This window comes from Notothenia rossii (genome assembly GCF_949606895.1).
Source record: "Notothenia rossii genome assembly, chromosome: 1".
Taxonomy (NCBI): Eukaryota; Metazoa; Chordata; class Actinopteri; order Perciformes; family Nototheniidae; genus Notothenia; species Notothenia rossii.
In genome coordinates, this window is record NC_136912.1 from 44,487,515 (window position 1) to 44,515,509 (window position 27,995).

General features: G+C 40.2%; 2 protein-coding genes across 3 annotated transcripts in view; one reads left to right on the forward strand and one right to left on the reverse strand.

The window, feature by feature from the left end:
- On the reverse strand, positions 1-27,125 carry dtd1 (D-aminoacyl-tRNA deacylase 1). Of its 2 annotated transcripts, none has more exons than XM_079692811.1 (6): positions 26,158-27,125; positions 23,749-23,839; positions 20,865-21,100; positions 18,817-18,914; positions 11,538-11,690; positions 1-1,158 (listed from the first exon to the last, which is right to left on the reverse strand). In XM_079692811.1, exons 1-5 carry the CDS (start codon positions 26,348-26,350, stop codon positions 11,538-11,540), a joined length of 771 nt encoding a protein of 256 aa, XP_079548937.1. In that variant the 5' UTR covers positions 26,351-27,125; the 3' UTR covers positions 1-1,158. The 2 variants fall into 2 exon arrangements, with proteins under 2 accessions (XP_079548937.1, XP_079548936.1); XM_079692810.1 differs by having other exon boundaries at positions 11,529-11,690; positions 26,158-27,124.
- The window catches only part of LOC307022024 (uncharacterized protein), a 260,282-nt gene that overhangs the window by 201,018 nt on the left and 31,269 nt on the right, over positions 1-27,995 (forward strand). The gene's annotated exons all lie outside the window — the stretch shown is intronic.

Here is a 27,995-nt window from a genome sequence, read left to right on the forward strand (position 1 = left end):
TACTTGTTCTATTCACATCTTTATAAAAAGGGAAATAAGATGTACATTCAGATCTGTCAAGTGACAGCAGGAGGACATTTTAATCGCCAAAACATGAATAAATAGTGGATGTGATCCTGGTGTTCACTGTGAAGCACAGCTGTCCCATCTCCACAGAGACAAAGTACGTGTCAAAGAGACAAACTGACTGATGGACACTAATATGAAGCTACTCCATCCTTGACTTAAATGACAAAGGTGAAGTAAGCAGACGAACACCAAACTTCCATCACTTCTTTAGTGCACAGTCTAATTATTAGGATCACAAAATGAATGGACCTCATCGTTATTTGGCTAAATCTGTTTCATTGCACTAAATGTATCCTTTTTACCAATTGTGAGCACAGGGCATTTAATTTACAAAGAAGATCTGTGCGCTGGTAATTTCAGTTGGACAATAAAACATGCAGTCCATTCATAGAGGTATAACAACCTAATGGTAGACTTTACACATGTGTATACATCAGGAGAGCTCCAAGGATGTTACTCATATCACTGTCCTGGTGTTCATGTACCATAAGTACTGTTAGTACTGTATTTTAAGCGTCTTTGATCATCAGGAAAAGAGCTATATAAATAGCATCTATTATTATTTGTATAATTATTATAAGCCAAGGACATTTAGAGGAGTAATGCTTCAGGGTCAGTGCCATGTCTCTAAATAGAGATTAAGTGGGGACAGCGGGCTTAGAATGAGACAGGAAGGGAGAATCTGAGAAAAAGAAGGGCAGAGGCATATAGAGGTAGAAACATAGAAAGATCGGCAGTAGGACAATTATAATAAGAGATGACAGAATGCTGCTGCACCACATAGCATAGTGCCGCTGATGTCCGCTCCCTTCCTGTTCACCCTTGTTAAATCTCCCTCCATTAATCTAAGAAAAACTGGGCCTTCTTGAGGTTAGAATTTCCTTCTTTGTTTTACACCGCCAGTCATATCTGATTGTGAAGGAGAGGAGCCAAGGACACCAGCAAGGGGGACGCTGCTTTGCGACAGGCTAAGAGAGTCCTGCAGATTTTCAGAAGAAGGAGGACAGTCACCGTTAAGGTGGAAGAGTCGTTGAGGAGTCAGGCCTTCCTGAAGAAACTGGGCTCCCCTTCATGCCCACGCTTTTAAATCTGCACGAGAGGAAACAGATTAAAATCGATTTTATTTATTAGCATTCATCATAACAATGTACAGTTTATTTGAATAAAAAAAGGGCACAAAATTGTGAAAGCAAACAAATTAGTAATGGATAATAAGCAGCAAACCGGCCATGTAGCATAGGGAACCCTGACAAGGTGATCGCACCCCTGTCAGGGTTCTTTTTGCAATGATGACGCTCATACATATAATCCCACTTATTACACATTTTATTAATAATAAATCAATAATTTGATATAAACCTCTTGGTAACACTTTATATTAAGGTACACACATTCACCATCAACTAGTTGCTAATTAACATGCATATTAGCAGTATATTGGCTCTTTATTAGTCATTATAAAACACTTATTAATGCCTTATTCTACATGACCATATTCTACAAGTAATAAGCCATTAGTTGAGTTTTTCCTATAGGCCCATATTGAGCAGCGCGGGTGGGGTGGGGTAGGTAAGTTTGAGAAACCGGCTCGAGATATACTTTTTGTTATATTCCATGGAATGCTCTTAACATCCCGATAGCAATGAATATCTGAAGTGCTTTGACAAAAAATCCATTAAAAAATGTCATCCGTGGAAGCCGTAGCGCTGTAAAAAGCACGACCAATCATCTGAGCCGGCCCGGCTAAAATAACTGGATGGCCTACCTGCCTGTCAGCCTTCCATCTGTGCACAAACTTATCTCGTGGCCTCATTGGTCATGTGTGCGTTTGTGTGTGTTGGAGGAGGGGAGGTAAGGAAGTCTGAAGGAAGGGGCAGATTTTTTCCGGTTGTGTAATTTCAAATTCTAGCGCACTCGAGCTGGTTTCTCGAAAAATTACCTACCCTACCTTTAAGTCCAAAACTCATGTACAACAACTTTCTTACTTGCAATAAATAAGCATTAATTAGAGGGTTATTGAGGAAAAACTCTCAACCAATGGCTTATTACTTGTAGAATATGGTCATGTAGAATAAGGCATTAATAAGTGTTTTATAATGACTAATAAAGAGCCAATATACTGCTAATATGCGTGTTAATTAGCAACTAGTTGATGGTGAATTTGTTTACCTTAATAAAGTGTTACCATACTTTTTATTAAAACATGATTTTGTTGTGTAAAAATGTATCATATTGCTAGACAAAATAGTCCGTTCCACTGCGAAGCAACGGCTAGAAATGTAGCAAAGCAACGTAAACTAAAACCGACCGCAGCACTGATGGGGGTTTTCTGTAACTGTCCAGGTCTGTTCACATTTTCTTTTCCATGAATCAGTCTTTAAACACTGCCAGAGCCCATACTGTGTTCCCTTTAGTTTTTACTTCCTGTCTGTCGTCTTCTGCTGCTTACTTCTCTGACGTCCAGCCCTCTGTCTTTTATCCTCTTTCCTTTTCTTGCCCTATTTTCTTGTCCTTTTTAAAATGTCTTTACTGGGGACAGCTCAGCCATCATGAATCCAAGCTTTGTGCTCTCCATAAAAATAAGATTCCCAAAGTATTCCATGGTGTTTTATGATAGAGGGGAAACAGCTAATGCTACATTGACTGGAGCTCCTTTTGAGGATTGATATGAATGCTCAAGGTCCCTTGATCAGAGTGTCTTTAGTAACGGTCTCCTATAAAAAAAGAACAGACCGCTGAATGTCCAAATGGACCAATCAGAATAAAAAATTTTTAATAATGTATATCTCTGACAGATCTGTAATAGCTGATATTCAAACCATTAGACCAGAATTGCTTACTGCGTCCTGTCGAGCAGCAGAAAGGTCCTTGTAAGCTGTTTATATTAATGTCAGAACATTGTAGCCATGAAGAAAGGAAGCCAGAGAAGATAATGGAAGACCATCACAAATTACTCATCGGAGGAAAGAGAACCCCGCTCATGTTTAAGTCATGCAAAGCAAACCTCGGGAACACCAGTTCTCTCTTTAAAATATGCAGCGCCGGAGCCAAACAAGCCCCTCATAGGACATGCAGTGGGGCAAAAAAGTATTTAGTCAGCCACCAATTGTGCAAGTTCTCCCACTTAAAAAGATGAGAGGCCTGTAATTTTCATCCTAGGTATACCTCAACTATGAGAGACAAAATGAAAAAAAAAAAAAATCCAGAAAATCACATTGTCTGATTTTTAAAGAATTTATTTCCAAATTATGGTGGAAAATAAGTATTTGGTCAAAAACTAAAGTTCATCTCAATACTTTTTTATATACCCTTTGTTGGCAATGACAGAGGTCAAACGTTTTCTGTAAGTCTTCACAAACACACACAAGGTTTTCACACACTGTTGCTGGTATTTTGGCCCATTCCTCCATGCAGATCTCCTCTAGAGCAGTGATGTTTTGGGGCTGTCGCTGGGCAACACGGATTTTCAACTCCCTGCAAAGATTTTCTATGGGGTTGAGATCTGGAGACTGGCTAGGCCACTCCAGGACCTTGAAATGCTTCTTACGAAGCCACTCCTTCGTTGCCCGGGCGGTATTTTTGGGATCATTGTCATGCTGAAAGACCCAACCACGTTTCATCTTCAATGCCCTTGCTGATGGAAGGAGGTTGTCACTCAAAATCTCACGATACATGGCCCCATTCATTCTTTCCTTTACACAGATAAGTCGTCCTGGTCCCTTTGCAGAAAAACAGCCCCAAAGCATGATGTTTCCACCCCCATGTTTCACAGTATGGTGTTCTTTGGATGCAACTCAGCATTCTTTCTCCTCCAAACACGTCTAGTTGAGTTTTTACCCAAAAGTTCTATTTTGGTTTCATCTGACCATATGACATTCTCCCAATCCTCTTCTGGATCATTTAAATCAGGGGTAGCCAACGCGGTGCCCGCGGGCACTAAGTCGCCCGCAGGGGGGAAATTGGTCGCCCGCATGCATGTTCTAAAAATAGCACAAGTCACCATGGAGCTCCGTCTAAAAAAATTATTGAATACATTTTAAATTTTTAAAATGACAATATTGAATATAACATTTTAAAAGCACACATTTTGTATGTACATATGTAAGTGAAATGGAGATTTGGTGCGTGAAATTGAACTCTGACCCCAGATAGGTTCAGAGTTGAACTCCACGCACCAAATCTCCGTTCCACAGCATGAGCAGCTACGATCATGGGCCTCATCTCACTCACACACACACACACACACACACACACACACACACACACACACACACACACACACACACACACACACACACACACACACACACACACACACACACACACACACACACACACACACACACACACACACACACACACACACACACACACACACACACACACACACACACACACACACACACACACACACACACACACACACACACACACACACACACACACACACACACACACACACACACACACACACACACACACACACACACACAGCAGTGGTGAGGATCTCAGCCTGCCACTGACGTTCAACCAGAAAACATCAGCAGTTAGCTGTTAGCAGTTAGCAAACAGAGATCACAGCTCCTCATATCTTTTCAGAAACTGGACAAAAGTTAAACAAGTACAAACCACAGACTGTCTGTGTCATGGTGAATACAGTCGCTGGTTTATTTATGTCTGTAGGCCGTTGTTATGAGTGTGGAATGAGCATATACAACGTTAGCTTAGCCTGTTCGACCCAATCTCCATTCAGAAAACAAGCATTTTAAAAGGTTTTTCGCCTGCCGTCTTGTCTGCAGACTTGTCAAGCATTAATTCATGGTTTTTACTAAACGGTATCAGTATGTTGTTACTTCGGCATCATTTAGAAACGTGTATTACAATTTAATTACGGTAAAATATGTTCATTTTGTTTTAGTTGTAGCTCCTGAGCCAGCGCGTCTTGTTTGAATGATGCGAGTAAACACAGCTGGCAGCAGCGGTGAAACTCAAGCGATTAGAGCGAAGTCGCGTCCGGTGTGAACGCAGCATTACAATTACCCCTGATAGATCTCGGGAGAATGTGTATAAATATAGATACATTTTCATAACAAAACAATGGGGTTGCTATAGCAATGTTAAATCATTGTTAATAATTATTGTGAGGAATAATTAAGATTAACATGTGATCAGACAGTCCTTCACATACAGTAAATTAATATGTATTCTGACTATTATTAATAATAATATCATTAAAGGTGAACCGTGCAATTATGTTATTCAGGAAGTTTGTATCAAACAAGTAGCCCTTCGTATTACTCAGTACCCTTGAAGTAGCCCTCGGTGACAAAAAGGTTGGTGACCCCTGATCTAAATGCTCTCTAGCAAACTTCAGACGGGCCTGGACATGTACTGGCTTAAGCAGGGGGACACGTCTGGCACTGCAGGATTTGAGTCCCTGGCGGCGTAGTGTGTTACTGATGGTAGCCTTTGTTACTTTGGTCCCAGCTCTTTGCAGGTCATTGACTAGGTCCCCCCGTGTGGTTCTGGGATTTTAGCTCACCGTTCTTGTGATCATTTTGACCCCACGGGGTGAGATCTTGCGTGGAGCCCCAGATCGAGGGAGATTATCAGTGGTCTTGTATGTCTTCCATTTTCTAATAATTGCTCCCACAGTTGATTTCTTCACACCAAGCTGCTTACCTATTGCAGATTCAGTCTTCCCAGCCTGGTGCAGGTCTACAATTTTGTTTCTGGTGTCCTTTGACAGCTCTTTGGTCTTGGCCATAGTGGAGTTTGGAGTGTGACTGTTTGAGGTTTTGGACAGGTGTCTTTTATACTGATAACGAGTTCAAACAAGTGCCATTAATACAGTTAACAAGTGGAGGACAGAGGAGGCTCTTAAAGAAGAAGTTACAGGTCCAATATGACCAAATACTTATTTTAAAGAGGAATTTACCAATTAATTCATTAAAAATCCTACAATGTGATTTCCTGGATTCTTTCCCCCCATTCTGTCTCTCATAGTTGAAGTGTACCTAGGATGAAATTACAGGCCTCTCATCTATTTAAGTGGGAGAACTTGCACAATTGGTGGCTGACTAAATACTTTTTTGCCCCACTGTATCTCTTACACTTCCAACGTACCACACATTTCCAGAAATGCTGCGTGTGCTCTTCCTCGCTGAGATTTAAAAAAAAAAAAAATGACTCTCTGACTTTAATCTTTTTTGCTTTCTTCTTATCATTCCTCCCATCTTCCTCGATCTTGCTCTCTGTCAGACATAAATGTCTTATGTAAGGAGGTGCTGAAGTATCCATGCATTACCCAACATGCACTTTGAGATTAGACGGTATGGGCCCCCCCCCCCTGCAGTAGAGGAGTCTGAGACGGGACGACAGAGTTGACACGGGGTGAGGAGGGGTGCAGTAGCAGCCTCAGCAGGGTCGAGGGGACACAGAAGGAGCTGACTCACGGGCCATTTCTCAATCGCGAGGAAACTGGCTTCCAAGCCAATATTTCAAGGATACTACGTCACCGAGTGCCGCCGAAGGACTGTTCCAATCTCCAGCATACTTGGAATTCCACCGAGGCCGCGTCCTTGGTTTGGGGGTAATTTCGAGGCTGCAGATGGGTAGACTTTGCATCCTTCAAATCCCCACAATGCTTTGTGCACGGACCAATTTCCCCAAATCTGTGGCGGAAAATGTAAGGCGGGGCCTCTCATATGACGCACACCTGCACACTTGCTAGCCTGTTCCACTCTTCGTTTTCCGAATGCCAGGAAGGATTCTTGCCTCGCTTCTGAAGGAAGTGACTCGGAAGACATGTGCTACAAGCAAGCAAACGGCCACTGCCTCCCCGTCTCCATTTTCCAACAACTTCTCTGTTTTTTCAATAGTAAACAAATACTGAAGGCAAATAAGAGCAACCCCCCCCTCACCCCCGCAATGTGAGCCACAGAATGAGAAACAAACAGAACAGTGGTAGGAAATGTACTGTATAGTGACGCTACCTGATTAAAAGTGTCACACTGTGAACATACTTTCTAACTTAAATCTTACTGAATTTTATTATCAGCAGAATGTACTTTGAAAGTAGGAAAAATAAATACGATAGATTGTGCAGTAAAATCTTCCAGGTCAGTGTTTTACTTTTTATATCACGTTTTGGGATTAATATTACTACAGCAAAACATAGTGATGCAGGGATGACGTATTTTTGTAGAACGACTCAGAAGTTAGCATTGCTCGATTTTTATGTTTTGTTCTACTCGATAAAATATATCACTGGTGAAGGTCTAAAGCGCCTATACAGTATGTCATAAAAACGGACTAAATTAGAGTACTTAAGGTCATTACGCTTAATATTAGCCACTTTTAGCTTAGCGGTGGTGCTGGGCAGCAATGCTACCAAAATGTTTGTTTGTAACGTGAGCAAGAGCTTTATCGACAACAGCAGTTAGATTTTTCTTTTAGTTTCAGAATATAAGACCATAAGATCTATGGCAAACACACAAATATACCACTCACACTTTGTTAAATCAGATAATCTCCATATATTAAACATGACTTTCATGATTTCTGAAGTTTAATTGCAGCCGCCGGAAGTAAAAAGCTAACTTTACAAACAAACATCACCACCACTAAGCTAAAGGTAGCTAATGTTCGGCGTAGTGATGTTTTGCAGTCTCATTTAGTCATTTGATAGCAGTGTTGCCAACTTGGCGACTTTGTCGTTAAATTTGGGGCTTTCCAAACCCTCCGGCTACTTATTTTTGTCAAAAGCAAATAACGACTAATCTAACGACTTGTAATGGTGTTATTAGAGACTTTTCTGGTGTTTGGAGACTCACGTATTGTTCTGCAGTTAACGAGCTGCCGTGAGCCCCTCAGCCCTCCCTTAGTACTCACAGGCGGCAGACTCATAGTTGCTTCCCGCAGCAGCTCAGCTGCAGTCAGAGCAGAGAGGAGACAGCCACACTCTCCCGCGTCGAGACAGCTTCAGTCACTTAATCACTTCGTCCACTGTGTGTGCCACTCTGTGACAAGCTAAACATCCACGTAAGTCATCATGTCAAAGTCTAAACTGTATTCACAAAAGTACAGAGAGGAGTGGGAATCAAACCCTGAGATTAAAGGATGGTTGAAGACATTTATTGGAGATGACACACGGGAATACTATACTGCCTTTATTGTAAGGGATATTTCTACTAAAAACTATTTATACTTTTTCTAATAGAGACATTTCTGATCTACTGTCGTCTGGATTTACTCTGGTGGTTTCAAGTTTTGATCCTTGAAGGGGGGGGGGAACGTTTTTTTACCGCCATTACATGATATGCAAATTAGCCGATGACGTCATCTAGGGACTTCTGGCGACTTTTTGGACAGCCAATAGCTACTTTCCTTACTATGGAGTTGGCAACACTGTTTGATAGCAACCGCTGTTTTTATGACTCACAGAAGGTTCGGACATTCACGACAGTGCTTGGGCCTTCGGGGTTTTAGCCCCGAATGTTTTTTCTGTAGCCCCGGACAATTCTCCCTCAATAATATAATACATCAACCGTGCTTTACGTGAACCTCATCATGACACAAGAGAGGACGGCAGGAATGTAATTTCCCGTGTTCAGTGAATGCAACAGAGGCATGACACCAGACCAATCAGAGAGTTGCATGGAAATAAACGTGTGCTTGTGCCATTCAAGCTCGGCTCTGTGTGTGTGGCAATAGCGCATTTAGTGTGATAGAGAGAGAGGGAGAGAGAGAGAGAAGGACCGAGAGAGGGAGAGAGAGGGACCAGTGCCAGCAGGGACCGTGTTGTTAGCATCTGGTTAGCTAGTTGCACTAACGGACATAAGGAGCTGTTTGTTACACAACAATCTGGAGGAGAGTCCTCTCCTCTCAGACTGAGAGACTCAGGTGAGCTAAAAAGGACTCTCTGTTTAGATAGTTAACTTTAGTCTAAGTTATCTCAGTGGGTCTCAAACGGTTTGGTCACAAATTATTCAAAAGATTATTTCCGCGGCACACATTCATATGATCATTATAGTTATAAAAAAAATAAGAGAATAGAGGAAAAACAGTTATGAAGTACTAAATGACAGTAAAACAAAAATGCAGTTTGAAAGGAGAGTGATTTGTAAAATATCCATAAAGAAAAAGTAAATCTGTTTACAGTTCTGTTTCATATGGGTGTTGAGAGATGTATCCATAGATCTCCTAATGTTGCTCTCAAAGTGCACAAGATTGATGCTTTTAACTTCAATAATTAAAAAATAAATCTTCCCCGGACCCCAGGAGGAGGTGAAGTCCGCCCCAGTCATAAAAACATATTATAGAACAACCTCAACCTATACAAGTCACCTCGTAAGCCATTCTACTGATGCTGGACAGTTTTTCAGTGGGTGCACAATAAACGGCAAAATACAAATGAATGTAAATAAATAGCCAAATAATGGATCAACGCTCTGTCTAATATGTTCGCTAGCTGTTAGTGTTGTTGCATAGCAACCACCTCGCACTATGTTTTGTGCAGAAGGCAACGGAGGGACTATTTTATTTTGAAGATCATCATTTACTAATAAAAACTATTTAAATTAGAGTGTGTATTTTTCTTTCATATTGCCACACTTGGTAACCGTTTTATAAAAGCAATAGCTCACTTCATGCGTCGGGCCGAACCTGTGATAAGCTGTGATATAATGAGCATATACCACGGCCTGTCGTGAGCTATTGCTTAAATATAAGATCATCATTTGTTTTTAGCGTTGTCACTGTCCTGGGAGAACCAAGAATCTCCTAAAACTTTTAATGAGTTCCTTAAAAAGACAGTCCTGTTTTCAGCTTAGAAACTATTTTCCCTCTTATCCAAAGTCTTTTATTTTATTTTATTTAGCTTGTGAATGAGGAGAATTTTCCGAGACATAAAGGAGTAGCCTACTTAATCTTTCAGTTTATCACAAACATTCAAAATCAAGACATCTATGGCAATACATGGCTTCCACTGGACAGGAAGGGGATTCAAACTGAGAAATTTTTCAAAGTTTCATTACAATGTCAACAAATAAAAGAGATCGCGGGCACTAAAGTGGATAGAAAACAGAGATCTGGAGATCATTGTGTTCCCCTCTCACTGCACATTAAGAACTGCCATATTGTACATGACAAGTTAAACTAATATGATCAATTGTAGTTGAAAATGTCCGGGAATATTAAAAGGTGAAAACATTTAATGGGAATTAATAAGAAATAAAAGGATTCAAAAGTCAATATATACCAAATACAGATCCCATATAATAAGCACATATCCAATATCTTGTCCAAAACGAACAATGTGAAATGTTCTACATGCTGAGTTAGCTAGCTAGCAAAATTCAAACCGATAACGGCCCAGTTTTAAATAAAAGACTAATAAAATGTTTTACAACAGCAAATGAATGGAAATGGTTGAATTCAAACGTCTCAATTAGCCTCAATCAAGCTACATGCCACATGGTAACATCTAGTAAGCAAAAACTAGCAAAACAGTTCACTACTTACAAACAGTGTACTTTGCCGAAGAAAACCATCTGATGGTACATTGAAATACCATAAAAAATATATATATGTTCATCTCCAGTAATATACTCAATATATAATACTCTTTTCTTGTAGCATAATCATTTGTCTCACAGTGCAGTAGTGTTGGCAGCAGTGTGCTGCACATGTTATGGGACTGCGCACTGTGCACGTAGAGGCTGGATTCCTATTTAATGTGATCCTCACAGATGATCTGCACATGTGGTTACAGTTCAATGAAATGGTTATATGGGCATACTTTTAACAAAAACACGCCACCAAGTTTAAAAGAAAATCTCCTGGAAATCTACCGGAGGTGTTCCTTCCCTTTGCAACCCTAAATGGGAGAGAACTTTTTTTTTAACACTGTATTTTATAACAGTGTAAAATCTCTTGAAAACAACTTTAGATTTCTCAATAAAGCGTATTTAGATTTTGTCAGGGTTTTGGCAAATTTCAGTTAATTTAAAGGAATTTTATCTTTCATTTCTCTTTGTATTACAGATTTCTTAAAGATAAATGCTTGTTTTTTGGTGGAATTTCACTTTTTACTAATTGAATGGTTTGTCTTAATTATTTTGACCAAACCAGAGTTGGTGATGGTTGGGGAACAATGGAAAGACTTAACCAAGCTAGTGAGTTTTGTTTTGTGTTACTATTGAGTATGAAATAAGTGTGTTTTACGATGCTCACTGCAGCTTACCACGGGTCCGCACAGGAAGCGCTTCACACACAAATGCACGCTACAGGCAAAGTTTTTTTTATATTTACCATATATATTTTCCAATGAAATAGCTTAAGACAATAAAACCCTTTTACTGCACGGCAAGAACACAACACGATGTTCAAGGACCTGCAGACACCCTGTGTGTGTATGAGCATGTGTGACTGCATGTGTTTATGTGAGTCTTCCTCACCCTGCTGACCTAAGGCTCCCTCTCTGATGACACATCTCCATCGGCTCCACTGCTGGCGTTAGGGTCCGGTCGGGACCGCCCCGCTCCTTTTTCCCTGCACTCTGAGGGGCCCTTGGAGCGCGTCTTCTCTTTTCGCTGCTGCTGCTTCTCCTGCTTTGAAAGCTGAGGATACAAAGGAAGGCTTGCTTCAGAAAAAGAAAACTTGATCTAACAGAACAATGTGGCATTAACATGTACAACCACTTCAAGGGAGATGACGACAGATATATTGGAGACATTTATATAGCATGAATGATTAATGAATGGAAACGTGTGGATTCTGCCTTGAAACCCTTTATGCTTTCTGGGTTTTTCATGTGCTGTAGAGTGTTCTATAGGTCTTCTGTGCATGTAGATGGTCTGCAAAGGCTAACATTTAGTGTGCAATTGTTGTATTTTGTATATGTACCCTTTGGCTGAATAATTTTAAATCAATCTTGGGCTCCTGGGGGGGGTTACTGGTTGGAGGCACACACCCTGAACATGCTGCATCATGAATTGCAGATCATGACATTTCAGCGTGTTCACTTTTCACAGAGAGACCCTGACATGCATTTAGAAATATGAAACAAAGGAGGAGACACACGTCAGCGCACAGACCGAAAATCCACATCTGACTTCTCTTTGTTGATGAAACGCTTCTATTCTGTCCTCATTACAAGCTATTATTGGCCATCCAATGATCACTTCAATGAGTCTTTTGTTGTGACTGCCTGCGCTAAAAAATAAAGCCTTTCCAGTGCCTCTCCAGTCACTACTCCAATCAAACTTTTTTCTTTGTATTCTTCACGCTCCATGAAACAGCACAACAGCGATGATGAAGTAGGTATGCTACCCGCCATCTGTAAACACAGATGCTGAAACTTTAATGGCTGCCCAGGAAATATTTATGAACTAAATGTCATCTTAAAATCCAAAGCATTGCGTAAGACATTACATTATTTAAAGAGGACAAAGAAAAATCTGTTCTATTCTCATTTGAACCCATTAACATGGCGACTCTGTTGATGATATAACACTGAACAAACACAAGTTCCTCTTTTTGCCATAAATCAACATTTCAACTCTAATGGAAAAGCTACAGTCAAGCAAAACTAGAATCCCGCTTTGATAAAGAAATAGCAAAACATGATTACACATTACATCATTCCAGTGTTCGTCTTCAGCCTAGAGACCTAAACAAAATACACAACAACCTCCATAAAGACCCTTCTGCTATTGACCCACAGAGAGCATCCCAACAGGATGATTTTCATTGCTCTGGATAACACCATTGTTTGCTGGCCGCTTGACCCTGGAGTGGACTAAATCCCTGATTCATGGAAAGAAAGGAACAGTGTCTGTTGGCCCATTGCTTAATTTCCCCCCTCGTGCCAAGCTTAGCCTATTGGCTGGCCTTTTATCCCTCATCTTTGGCTCCTCAGCCCCCACAGCAAAACATCCCAAACAGACAAGATTACAATTCTGAGGACTGCTTAATATCCCTCCCTTTGGGCTAGAGAGCCAAGTACACCAAAGGGAGAGCAGCCAACGCCCGGCCTTTGGCCAGAGCAGAAGGACGCTGGCCACGGTCCACGCAAGGGACAGTCTTTCAGGGGCACAGACATCAGAATTTGTTTTTATACGAGGCTGGTGTTTACAAATGGTAGTTTAATTAAAGAGATACTGTATCTAGAGGTGAAAGTAAACATTGGTGTAGATTTCATTTATTTAGCGGGCATATTTTGCTCAGTTTCAGGTTCATATCAGTATTTAGTGTCTCTACTGGGACATGTCTCCATGCTTTAATGTTCAAAAAGCTCTTTATTTGTCTCATACTGCCTGGGCTGCACTACCTCTTTTCCCCCTCTGTCTGAAACCAGAGCCCAGTCTGCTCTGATTGGTTAGCTGGCCGGCTCTGTTGTGATTGATCAACTGCTTAAAGATGTGTCGAAAATGTCCTGCCCCTCAGCATATATTGTACAATGTGTACGCTAGCCAATACAGGCACGAGTGTTACATGGTGATGTCATTATTATACGGAAATAAACAAAGGAGTCCAATGGAGGCGTTTCAGGCAGTGGGAGAGAAAGTCCCTCTGGAGGGAACACAGGGATATTAGTCTTCGCAGACCATTTACATGCACAAAAACCTATAGAACACACTACAGGAAAGGGAAACAACTATTTAAATAAGAAACATATAACACAATTATTATAAATACCTATATAGTTATCTGCAAGAAAAACAATTATATTAGCTAAAAATGTAGTGTTATTCACACCATGCACAATAGAGTGTTGCGGCAATGATGTATTGGAATCTCCCTTGGTTCCCTTGACAAAAAAGACATGTGACTTTTCAGGTGGATTTTGGAATATTGCAGAAAATAAGATCTGTGGCAAACACGTGTTTATAATTCTTACATGATTCGCCACATATGTACACCACTTTTATGTGTTTTAAAGCTTAAATGCAATTTCCAAAAGTAAAAAGCTAACGTTGGGCTATTAACAAACTACATCAGGGCTTGCATGGCTGCATCGCTAAGCTAAAGGTGGCTTAGGTTTGTCTAGAGCAGTGGTTCTCAACTGGTGGCTCGCGACCGACCTGTTTCGAGTGGGTCGTGGATGTGTGAGTGAAGAAAAAAAATTGAAAAAAGAAATTGGGAATTTTTTTTTTTTTTTTGGGAGGGAAAAGTCAAACTTTTATTTTGAAGGCCTGATTTTCTAACGTTGTGCATGCAGTCGGCGTTGGACTGGAAGTACCGGAGACCATAAACGGTTTTGAAAACTTCTGTCACATAGTGATCATCTTCTCAATAAAATATCTTTGCTGATGTTTTTTCGAGTCTTCTGGCCAATCAGAATCAAGATTGTTGCCGGAAGTCCCCACGGAGAATAACTTTGCGGTAGAACTCTTCTTTATACATCCATGGGTACAACTTCAGATAAAAATGAACACATAATGAAATATGACCCCCGGTTTGATGATTGACAGGTCACAGAACAATGGGAGCTATCTACCCTTACCCACAATTTAAAGTAAGTCACACGTCAAGATGTCAGAACAAAGTGAAAAACTAACAATGGCATAAAATATTATTAATATGTCGGGTAGTAATAGATTTATTTATTTTCTTCTCAGAGTGTACCAGAATGCATAGTTTATGTTAGTATTTCTAAAAATCTCCTGGGGGAGACTCCCCCCAGACCCCTCTGCTGGAGTTGGGCTTACAGCATGTGTGCCTTTTTATATAGTTCAGCATTGATTCCATCATCTCATTAAACCTTTTTTAAAGCATACTTAAGTTCTGTGAAGGGATATATGCACTGTACTTCACTTTTATTAATATTGTATGCGGAAAAGCGTATATATTACATCACGATATTTTGTTCTTCAAAAGGTTGGGTCGCGATGTATTGACCAAGTAAAAAGTGGGTCCCGAGGCCTGACCAATTGAGAACCACTGGTCTAGATGACGTCTGGTAGTCTCATTTAGGCACTTGTTAACAATCGCCGTTTTGATGACACAAGCTGAGGAACTTCAAGTGATGTCCTAGAATAAAACTTAAATATCTATATAGTCCAGGCATCTTACCAAAAACCTATTCGAAAAATGTTGACTTTGAGACAAGGAAACCAGAAGAGGTCAAATGCGAATTCATGTCTGGGTTTTAGGGCTGTACCACTGTATCGATAGCTGAGATTGTGTCAGAATCTGCATTATGCTAGTAGCAGCTAAAATAGCCAGGAGCATCAAGCAGAGATTGAAAATGTACTACAGAGGTACAGAGCCAACTCATTTCCGGCTTGTGGGGCTCATTCCTGCACCAATATATTGGAGTGAATCTCCAGTTTAATTCATCCTTTTAACATTTAAATTTAACTTGGCACTCAATTTCTGTTACAAAGACGTTGTACAGGACTGTCTCAGAAAATTAGAATATTGTGATAAAGTTCTTTATTTTCTGTAATGCAATTAAAAAAACAAAAATGTCATACATTCTGGATTCATTACAAATCAACTGAAATATTGCAAGCCTTTTATTATTTTAATATTGCTGATTATGGCATACAGCTTAAGAAAACTCAAATATCCTATCTCTAAATATTAGAATATCATGAAAAAGTATACTAGTAGGGTGTTCAACGAATCACTTGAATCGTCTAATTAACTCGAAACACCTGCAAGGGTTTCCTGAGCCTTGAAAAACACTCAGCTTGGTTCAGTAAACTAAATCACAAGTATGGGGAAGACTGCTGATCTGACTGCTGTCCAGAGGACCGTCATTGACACCCTCCATCAGGAGGGTAAGACACAAAAAGAAATTTCTCAAAGAGCAAGCTGTTCACAGAGTGCAGTTTCAAAGCACATCCACAAAAAGTCTGTTGGAAGGGGGAAATGTGGCAGGAAACGCTGCACAACCAAGAGAGATGACCGCAGCCTTAACAGCATTGTGAAGAAGAGTCGCTTCCAGAATTTGGGGGAGCTTCAAAGACAGTGGACTGAAGCTGGAGTCCAGGTATCAAAAGTCACTGTTCACAGACGTGTCCGGGAAATGGGCTACAATAGCCGTATTCCCATGGTCAAGCCACTTCTGAACTCAAGACAACGGAAGAGGCGTCTGACTTGGGCTAAGGAAAAGAAGCACTGGACAGTTGCACAGTGGTCCAAAGTCCTCTTTTCAGACGAAAGCAAGTTTTGTATTTCATTTGGAAGTCCAGGCGCCAGAGTCTGGAGAAAGGCTGGAGAGGAGCAAAATCCAAGTTGCTTGAAATCCAGTGTGAAGTTCCCACAGTCAGCGATGGTTTGGGGAGCCATGTCAGCTGCTGGTGTTGGTCCACTGTGTTTCATCAAGCCCAGAGTAAATGCAGCTGTGTACCAAGAGATATTAGAGCACTACATGCTTCCGTCTGCTGAAAAGCTCTATGGAGATGAGGAATTCATTTTCCAGCATGATCTGGCACCTGCCCACAGTGCCAAAACCACCAGTAACTGGTGTACTGACCATGGCATTACTTTCCTCGATTGGCCTGCAAATTCCCCTGACCTGAACCCCATAGAGAATATGTGGGGTATTGTGAAGAAGAAGCTGAAAGACACCAGACCCAACAATGCTAATGAGCTAAAGGCCGCTATTGAAGCATCCTGGGCATCCATAACACCTCAGCAATGCCACAGGCTGATTGCCTCCATGCCACGCCGCATTGATGCAGTAATCCGTGCAAAAGGATTCCCAACCAAGTACTGAGTGCATTAATGGACATTTTCAAATGTTTGATTGTGTTTTGCTGTTATAAATCTTTTTTTTTTACTTGGTCTGAGGAACTATTCTAATTTTTTGAGATAGGATTTTTGAGTTTTCTTAAGCTGTATGCCATAATCAGCAATATTAAAATAATAAAAGGCTTGCAATATTTCAGTTGATTTGTAATGAATCCAGAATGTATGACATTTTTGTTTTTTTAAATTGCATTACAGAAAATAAAGAACTTTATCACAATATTCTAATTTTCTGAGACAGTCCTGTATATGTCATTAGTTCTATCTCAAACTGAAAATATCATCTGATAAAGATCTATAACTCTGGTTGACTTGAATAATAAAGAGGGCTCTGATGCAAGGATATATTTGAAGATTCAGCTTAGCATCATTTATTCAGAGAGCAAAATGACATGTAGAGTTTGACAGTGGAGGAACATTCAAATATGAAGAAGTTGATATCCACCCTGGGGCTCACTGTCAGTGTGTCTGTTGAGTTTAAAAGCTCTGGGAGTTTGGGCAAAAACGTTGTTGAAGATTTTGCTATTTGTATTTCGAATGTTGATTGTATTGTATTCCTTGTTATTATGTTCATTTATCTTGTTGTAAAACTAGTGTTTACTACAGAACAATCATGTCAAAATACCTAAGGGCTTTATTGTGTTTGGTATCCTTTATGATTTTTAAGATAAGTAATAGCAGAAGAGTGGTATATGCACCTTTTTAATAATCAAATAACTTTGCATACATGTCTTTTGTTATTTACATAAAAAAAATTTCACTGTCTTGGTATTTCCCCTTTTAAAAAACCATACCATGATATTCAAAATGTGTATATTACCTGTATAAATATATTTAAAGTATTTTTTAAAAAGTCTGTTGTGGTGGACAATGAAACAGATTTTAACAACCAAACATCTTTGCAGGTTCAATATAGAGAGGCGAAGTCCCTCCCTTTCCGGTGGACCTCCATGGGACCTTATTTCGAAAAAAGTATGTATTGAAGTCAATGGGAGGTAAAGATTATCTTTCAATTCTGTTTGAATTGTGCCACGAATTACACATATGATTTTTGTCAATTTAAAAGATAATTTTGCAAGTCAAAAAAAAAAAAATGTGTCGTAAAACTGTGAAGTAACACTTTTTTTTGTGTGAAACCGCTCAATGAACTACATCTCCTGTCCCGCACCACACACCAAGACGGCCGTCACGTTGGCACATTTCACTTCTTTCTTTCAGAATGAGGCGGAAAGTATTAAACCAGGTGAAAATCACTACAAGTCTGGGCATGTTGAGAGCTGTACCACAAGGGGAGTTAGTTGGTTCCGTAAGAGCCAGCATGCGGGTCCGGGATTCTGGGATTTGTAGTCTTTCTAGTTGCGTATCTTTCATAGTCTTATATTTCAACAGTTTTACGACAAACTGTGACTTTTTTGACATGGATTTTTTTTTTTAAGATTGACAAACATCATATGTGTAATTCGTGGCACAATTCAAACGGGATCGAAAGATAATCTTTCTCTCCCCATTGACTTCAATACATAATTTTTCAGAAATAAGGTCCAATGGGTCGGAAGTAGATGGGCGGGACTTCGCCTCTCTATTTCATATCCAAATCATTAATATCATTACAAAAAACTGCTCCAAGTGTAACATGAGAAGCAAGCAGTACCGCACACAAAGTAAATATCGCCACCTAGTGGTAAAATATGAGTACTGAAAAGTGGATTGACAGGAGATTTGAGCAACCCACATAATCAGCTCTACTGCTCCTCCCACAAATGCATGTTCGTCACAAATGAGGCACCATTTGAAAGGTAAGAAAACAGGCTTTCCAACAGAATAAGATGTATTGCCAAGAAACATTGTTACAACAAAGAAATCATCTACCAAACACACATTTCCTAACTTTTTGTGTTAAGTTTATAACGTTACAAAATCAATGAACATGTTGGTGAAAATAAAACTTGCTCTAATCAATCTACTTCATGCTCACTAGGTTACCTGTTTGAGGTCCGATGGGCCAGTGGGGGACCTCAGCTCTATGGTAACAGGTCCGTCGTTTTGAATGTGGACCTGCATGTATCCCCCAAACGTCCCATCTAGAAACACAAAAAGAAACACAGAGACATTTCACAAGCGTGAAAGAAGGAGACTTATTTGTTCGGAAGAAGAGTCAAATGATGCAACAAACGCACTCTTTTATGGGAGCCTGAGAACAGCAGCCTGGATAAACAAAGACATTTGATTTCCAACTTTATGGTAACTGTTATCTCTGAATAGCGTTTCAGATTATGTTGATAAAGCAAATAAACCCTGGCTCTGGGGATCTTGCTTTGTAGTATACTCCTCTTGCAATTAAAAGTCAAACCATAAGATCCACTCAAGTTTCACTGATTAGCATCAGTGCCACAGTCAGCTTATTAAAGAGGCCCTATCGTGCTTTTTGGGGTTCCCAAAGTTCCCCCCTGCCTGAAACGCCTCCATTGGACCTCTTTGTTTACATCAGTGATATAGCGCTTCTGTTGGCTATCCCTCCAACACATTGTATGTGATAGGCCAAGGAGCAGTTCAGGCACATCTCTAAGCAGTTGGCCAATCACAACTGAGCCGGCCAGCTAACCAATCAGAGCAGACTGGGCTCTGGTTTCAGACAGAGGGTGAAAAGAGGTGCTGCAGCACAGGCAGTATGAGAAAAATGTCAGAGTTTTTTGAATATTCAAGTATGGAGACATGTCACAGTAGAGACACTAAATAAAAAATATGAACCTGAGAGGAGCCTAATATGTCCTCTTGAAACATCCCAAATAACACCACATGCAAATATTTAAATGATAGAAGCAGAGTTTGTTTTGCGTTGGCAGTAAATGTTCCATAAGGATGTAGGATAACGTAGAGCCTTGAGACGTTGGGGACAAAAGCAGCTGTAGGAGGTCAGGAAGTTCAACCTCTTCTCTTCCACTGGGTCCGTGAGATTAATGACACCCTCTGCACCACAAAGCCGTGGGCCAAAAAGTGCTGCATCATCATATTTGCTCTCTGGAGGGGGGGACTAATTAGGAAGCCTTATGCCTCCCTTTCTAGGACGATGTGTTCTCCGCACCTGCTCCCCGGTGGGCTGACCCAGTTCACCGTCACAAGAGAGGCGTCACAGCACCGATAATCCACAGCAAAGAAGGGGGGAATAAAGGCAATTAAAAATGAGGGGAGAAGGGCGCGGACTCGACGTGTAAGTGAGTAGGGATAAGGGTGACCCTCAACACTTTTGTTTTTAATAAGCTCCAAACAAGCAGCTGGAGTTTTTCTTTAGCCAGTTTGTCCTCCAACCTCCTGAAAACCGTCCTCTCGTTCTGAACCCCCACACTTTTCACAGCAACCGTAACAATTCTTACTTTTTCAACTCTGCTGACACATAATAATGGCTGTAAGAAACTCAATATCTGACATTAGTTAATAAAAAAAAAAAACTGCAACAATAGGTTAATTATTTAACTTAACAATTCTGTTTTTAATAAGCTTAAAGACAAGTAGCTGGAAACTGCAATTCAATGTACCTACTTTTGACAAACACTGTATAATTAGTTTTTTAACAAAATCCATCATCGTAATGTCATACATGACCATCAGTTTCTCAAAATCAGACCCATGGCTGACATTAAATGTAACGAAAAACTGTGACAATAGGACAAATATGTTACTGATGTCTGTTGACACTGCAAATCTATTGAACAACATTTTTTCGATAGAAACATATTTATAAATAACATAAAAAGATTGGAACCTCTTCAAAAAAACTATCTTTTTCAATTAATAAAAACAATTATAAAATAAAAATAGGTTGACTATTGGGCTATACTATACTAAATCCCTCATAATGTCATGAAATAAACAATGGCTATCAACTACTCAATATCTGACAAAGGGCTAACATTAAATGTTAGGGAAAAACTGCAACAATGGGGATTGGGGAAATTATTTAACTGATTCCAAAAAATCTTTAGAAGAAAAAAAAAACGTAGGAGTATAAATGGCTGAGTCATCACTTCACCAACCCTTAATGAGCTCGGGCTTGTAGCTGCTCCTCATGTTCTCCAGGATGCTGTTGTAGAAGGGCTGGGCCAGCTCTGCAGGCATGGCTGCGTGGAAGTCTGGCTTGTTGCCCTTAAGGACAAACTGCAGTGTGAACTGGCTCACACACAGCACCTCAAAGTCCCGGTCCATGACGCTTTTGCTCCACGTTCGCCCGTTCTCGTCTTCAAACAGCCGCAGGTTCAGGATCTTGCGTACTCTGAAAACACACAAGAGAATAAGCGAGAAACCAACCTGTATGTAATACTCAACATCCCTCTGGTCAATCTGAAACGTATAAGCTTTATTTTGAAGGGGTCACACTAGACATTTGCATGTTTTATCCTATTAATGCTGAATATGTTTCAACGTTTGTGCGCAAGTTTGTGACTTTAGAGTGACTAAAGGCCGGCTTTGGCTGCTTTACATGCCAACACATGAAAATCAACTAGGAATTTGACTTAGATGTTAACTATCTGAAACAATCATTTTCTAAAACGTTGCTTGTGTTTTTATGTTTAAGTTCCTTAAAGAGGACACATATTTTGTGCTTCTGTTGTGACATGTCTCCATGCTTTAATGTTCAAAAAGCTCTTTATTTTTCTCATCCTGCCTGTGCTGCAGCACCTCCTTTCACCGTAGCTAGACCAGGGGTTCCTAAATATTGCCATGCCAAGGACCCCCATATAGCATTATCCTCTGGCGGGGACCCCCCTGTTGTAATATTATGATGGAAAATATGACAAATTAATCATACAGCTTAATACATTTTCTTAATATATATTTGTATTAATAATTAATAATCAGTCATTCTTCTAAACAACGTTTTTATTTATATTTTGTTTGTCATTCATTACATTCATTGTGTGTTCTGTTATAGACATTCTTAACACAATATTAAACAGTAATATCAACAGTAAATATATTTTAAAAGCATTTTTAAAGTGATTTCTGTCTTTATAATATTATATAATTTTTTGAACAGTAATATGAACAATTAACCTATATTTTTAGCATTTTTGAAAGCTACTTCCATCCATCCATCCATCTTCTCCCGCTTATCCGTGGTCGGGTCGCGGAGGTAACAGTTCCAGCAGAGAGCCCCAAACTTTCTTTTTCCTGGCCACATCAACCAGCTCTGACTGGGGGATCCCAAGGCGCTCCCAAGCCAGCGAAGAGATATAATCCCTCCATCTGGTTCTAGGTCTACCCCTTGGTCTCTTCCCAGCTGGACGTGCCTGGAACACCTCCCTCGGGAGGCGCCCAGGTGGCATCCTAACTAGGTGCCCGAACCACCTCAACTGGCTCCTTTCGACGCGAAGGAGGAGCGGTTCAACTCCGAGTCCCTCCCGGATGACCGAACTTCTCACCTTATCCCTAAGGGAGACACCAGCCACCCTGCGGAGAAAACCCATCTCGGCCGCTTGTACTCGCGATCTCGTTCTTTCGGTCATGACCCATCCTTCATGACCATAGGTGAGGGTAGGAACAAAAATGGCCCGGTAGACAGAGAGCTTTGCCTTCTGGCTCAGCTCCCTTTTCGTCACAACGGTGCGGTAAAGAGACCGCAGTACCGCTCCAGCTGCTCCGATTCTCCGACCCATCTCACGCTCCATTGTTCCCTCACTCGAGAACAAGACCCCGAGATACTTGAACTCCTTCACTTGGGGTAAGGACTCATTCCCTACTTGGAGTGGACAGTCCATCGGTTTCCTGCTGAGAACCATGGCCTCAGATTTGGAGGTGCTGATCCTCATCCCAGCCGCTTCACACTCGGTTGCGAACCGATCCAGTGAGTGCTAAAGGTCGCAGAACGATGAAGCCATCAGAACCACATCATCTGCAAAAAGCAGTGGTGCAATCCTTAGTCCACCGAACTGCAGACCCCCTCCCCCACGACTACGCCTCGAAATCCGATCCATGTATATTACAAACAGGATTGGTGACAAAGCGCAGCCCTGGCGGAGGCCAACCCTCACCTGAAATGGGTCCGACTTACTGCCGAGGACCCGGACACAGCTCTCGCTTTGGGAGTACAGAGATTGGATGGCCCTGAGTAGAGACCCCCTCACCCCATACTCCCGCAGCACCTCCCACAGTGACTCCCTGGGAACCCGGTCATACGCCTTCTCCAAGTCTACAAAACACATGTAGACTGGATAAGCGTACTCCCAGGCCCCCTCCAGGATCCTTGCGAGAGTAAAAAGCTGATCCGTCGTTCCACGACCAGGACGGAATCCGCATTGTTCCTCCTCAATCTGAGGTTCGACAATCGGCTACTTATGCCTTTATAATATTCAAAAGTAATATTAACAATGAACATATTTATATTCATATATATAAACAACAATATTTGCTACATCCGTACTCTCATCCAGCTGCAGAGCGAAAATTCAATAGCTCTCACTTGCTCCAAAAGCTGAGCAGATACTCAGTTTCACTCTCAGTAGCGGCAGGCAGCTTGATTCTGATTGGCTTGAAGGGCGGTCATGTGATTTAAAAAAAATATATATATATATTAATAAATACAAAATATTAAAAGATTGGCATCAAAGGACACAGATTGATAGATATGCAGTTATTAATAACATCTAAAGAAGAAAAAAATGTAACTTTAAAAAAAAAAAAGTTCCCCTTTCCCTCAAACTTTGCGTGACCCGGGGCCCCCACTTTGAAAAACAATGAGCTAGACGACTCTGTTGTGATTGGTCAACTAAAAGACGTCCATGCCGATATACCACTTATCTGTTTATAATTCCAAACTTATCAGTGCAACCACTATTGTTCTGGTGAAAGTCTCTAAAAAGTGATTTCAAATCCAGTCCAGAGTTCTGTTTGTGGTGTAAGCCCCCCCAAAATAACACTCACAAGTAGTCAGCATCCTTTTGGGTGTCCTCCACTGAGATCCCCAGCAGCACACACAGTCCTCGGCCTATTGAACTGACCTCTTCGTCCCCCACTGTAGGAACACAAAGGGTAATGGCAGAGAGATGATGCTGTGGTCATTCAGTGACATGCAGACATTTTTGTTAACGTTATTTATAATCAAAAGGTTTTACAACAATTGCCCTGCAAAAACAATATAACAGAAACATGGTACAAGCCAGGGAGTCTCAAGTGAATTCAACAAAATAAGTGATTTGACTAAATGGTAAAGGTACAGTACCATAGCTATGCAGCAAACAACACAGATTTACATAACCATTTCACCAGGAGACTATGATCCAATTCAAACACTGAGTAAAGGCATTGAACAAATCAATGACTGGATGTGTCAGAACTTTGTTCAATTAAACAAAGATGGTCATAAACAAGGAATGAATAAAAGTCAGTGCTGAGCTTCAGTCTGCAATGTTCAAAACAACAGATAAAGCCAGAAATCTAGGTGTAGTCATTGACTCTGACCTGAGTTTCAACAGTCACATTAAAACAGTTACTAAAGCCTACTATCACCTAAAGAATATATCTAGGATTAAAAGACTAATGTCACAGCAGGATTTGGAAAAGCTTGTCCATGCTTTTATCTTCAGTAGGCTCGACGACTGTAATGGTGTCTTCACAGCTCTCACTAAAAAAATCAATTAGAAAGCTGGAGCTGATTCAGAACGCTGCTGCTCGAGTCCTCACTGACACTAAGAAAGTGGATCACATCACTCCTGTTCTGAAGTCTTTACACTGGCTTCCTGTTTGTCAAAGAATAGATTTCAAAATACTGCTGCTGGTTTATAAAGCACTGAATGCTTTAGGCCCAAAATACATTTCTGACCTCCTGCTAAATTATGAACCATCCAGATCTCTCAGGTCTTCAGGGACGGGTCAGCTTTCTGTCCCCAGAGTCAGAACTAAACATGGTAAAGCAGCGTTTAGTTATTATGCTCCAAATATCTGGAACAATCTACCAGAAACCTACAGGTCCGTTGCAACTCTTACTACTTTTAAATCCAGGCTGAAGACTTTTCTGTTTCCGCTGCTTTTAATTGAACTATTCATATCTTAAACTGCACTGTAACTTTTATTCATGTGTTTGATACCCGTGTTATTTATGTTTATTTTATTCTCTTTGCTTTTTAATGTCTGTTTTCAAATTCCATTCTTCTTAATGCTCTTAATGTTTTCTTGTTTTGAAGGTTGCTATTTAAATAAAACTTGCCTTGCCTTGTGTCCTTTCAGTGTATAAATAAAATGTCTATCTTTTAAAATATTGAATGTTTTTTTTATATCTTAAGGATTTAAATATCTTGACTGATACTTTTGAGATATGGTTTATTATAAAATGGTATTGTTTCCTTGTTTAATGTTATGCTTTCTATGTAGATGTGTTTAAATCCATTGGGGGCAGTTTTCGGTCAAATGTAATTACATTTTTTGTTGACAAATTCTCAATAAAGCTGGCTGACTTCCATAGGCAAGCTCTTTAAGATGGTGCATTAGTATTTAAACATTATTTAAATCCTAAAAGATACTTCATCTGAATTAATAAGGATATGTTATACAAATAAAAGTCCCTGATTTGTAGCTTATGGTTTGACAATGGAATCTTGCTAGCTGTTAAAGCAATTAACAAAAATGTTTTTTTACTGTCATATTCTGAATTTTACATCCAATGAATATGCTATTGTTTTTATGCAGTTCCCATTTGCCAAAAATGTAATTTGTTGTGCTATAATAGGAGATTTAGGGTTGAAACAAATGTATTAATAATCAAGTGAAGTCGGGTCGCGGAGGGATCCCCCAGTCAGAAGTCCTTTAAGATTTAACATGGAATTGACCCTACTAAAGAAGCATTGAAAGAGTTAAAGCTAAATATAGATTAAAGATTTTGTAATTCGGAAAAACTTTGTGAATAGTAAATTGTGCATTAATGTATAGATTGATGTGATGTGACAAGCAGTCATTCAGGGTGAAATAAAATGTGTGTGTGTGTGTGTGTGTGTGTGTGTGTGTGTGTGTGTATATGTATATGTATATGTATATATATATGTATATATATATATATATATATATATATATATATATATATATACATACATACACATATATACAGTCAATGGTTTCTTTCTAGCTTGAACCCCCAGACAGCAATTCTCTGTTTGGATTCGGTTCAGAGACACGTCTGGCTGGCCCTGGAGCTTCCTTCATTTTAGCTAGAGGTGCTAATGCTATCCTAGCATGCATGAACACCGACGATAACACATGAAAGCTAACAGGCTCGGTTTAGAGGTATTATAAAAGGCGTCAAAACATGCCACCTTCACTCATTTTAAAACGGCAGCTCACCTGTCACGCTGGCCTTGGTGACCCTCTGGATGATAGCCTTCATTGTTGTGGTTGTTGGTAGGGCGACTCTTCTTACTTCCCAAGCCCTAAGTGGCCCGGATGTTGTCGCCATCCAGCGGCAGAGACACAGAACACCTGCTCGCGCTCTGCTCGGCCAAACCATGGATGTATAATGGCCAAACATGATCATCATCTCAGTGTTAGTTGGAGGTAACAATTCTGATGTACTTCGACCTTATTTGGGTAACTTAATTGTATGCTTTCTTTATAATCAGTGGTGGCTCCAGTCCAGGGTATGGCTGGGGTAGGCTACAGCCATACCAAGAAATGGCTTAGCTCCACCTTAGCCCCAGCATGAACAATTATGTTAAAGTAAGCTAAATAAAGTCCGCCAACTCGCGCCGAATACATTTCACAGACAGCAGCTAGTAAGATTGATTGCAGTATCCGCTTGTCTGGAAATGCCGAAGACTAGAAACGGTTTTGAAAACTTTTGTCACGCAGTGAATGATCGTCTTCTCAATAAAACATCTTTGCTAATGTCTTCTGGCCAATCAGAATCACGATAACGGCGTGGTGTTGTTGCAGGAAGTCCCGACGGAGAATACTTTTGTGGTAGAACTTCCCTTTATATATCCATTCCATGGTCCATGGATATAACATTATAATGAAATAAGGCCCCACGGTTTGATGATTGAAAGGTGTGTGGGCTGTCTTTCATGTTGACACAGAGAACAATGGGGGCTATCCACCCTTATCCACAATGTAAAGTAATTCACACAGCCTCTTCTCACTGTGAGGAGTAGCAGGTTCAGCTTTCAGAACAAAGTAGGCTTGTTTGAGACGCGTTGCGTCTCGCCTCGAAAGTAGACGAGAATAGCCGATCGCAGCCGGGGGAGGTCTCAAAAAGCTCGCCTGAAGTCGAACAGCTCCGAGTCGGCTGCTTCTTCTTCTTCTTCTTCTTCTTCTTCTTCTTCTTCTTCTCTCGGTTTTTGGGCGGATTGCAAACAACTTTAAGGTGCATACCGCCACCTCCGGAGTCGGATTGACTCGGTTTGCATTTATAAAGAATGCACAAATGTGTTTAATCGTTAATATCAGATATGTAATAAGTAAATACATTTGTTCCTGCTCAAGATTAGATTCAACGGTATTGTTATTGCACATATTACAGGTACTGAGACAACGAAATGCAGTTTAGCTTCTTACCAGGAGTGCAACAAGCAGTAAAGTGAAAAGTAATGTACACAATCTACAGAATAAAAGATAGAATGTATTGAATGATGAATAAACAGTGAGGGGTATGAATACACTAGATATACACAGCAGCCTGTGAGCAGTATGAACAATGTGTATGAATATGCTAAGATATATAAAGTATGAAAACGGTAAGCAGTGCAAGTATAGTATAAAATATATAGATATTAATTTCATGATGATAAACATTGTGGAACAATTATGAAAAATGTTAATGGAGGGGGCGACGTAAAACTGACACAAAACAACAACAAACTTTTGCCGAGTGTATTCATACCCCTCACTGTTTATTCATCATTAACGATTAACGATGATTAACACGTGTGCATTCTTTATAAATGCAAATGTAGTCAAGCCGACTCCGGAGGTGGCGGTATGCATCTTAAAGTTGTTTGCAATCCGCCAAAATACTGAGAAGAAGAAGAAGAAGATTTTTTTTGATTTTTAAAACAAAATTTTATTTCCATTTGTTTTAACTATACACCGAAACAAAAAACAAAAAACATTACACAAATCAAATAAATAAACAGATTTTCACGTCTACCAAATAAATGTCATTTGAAAACGTTTTACCCATTTCA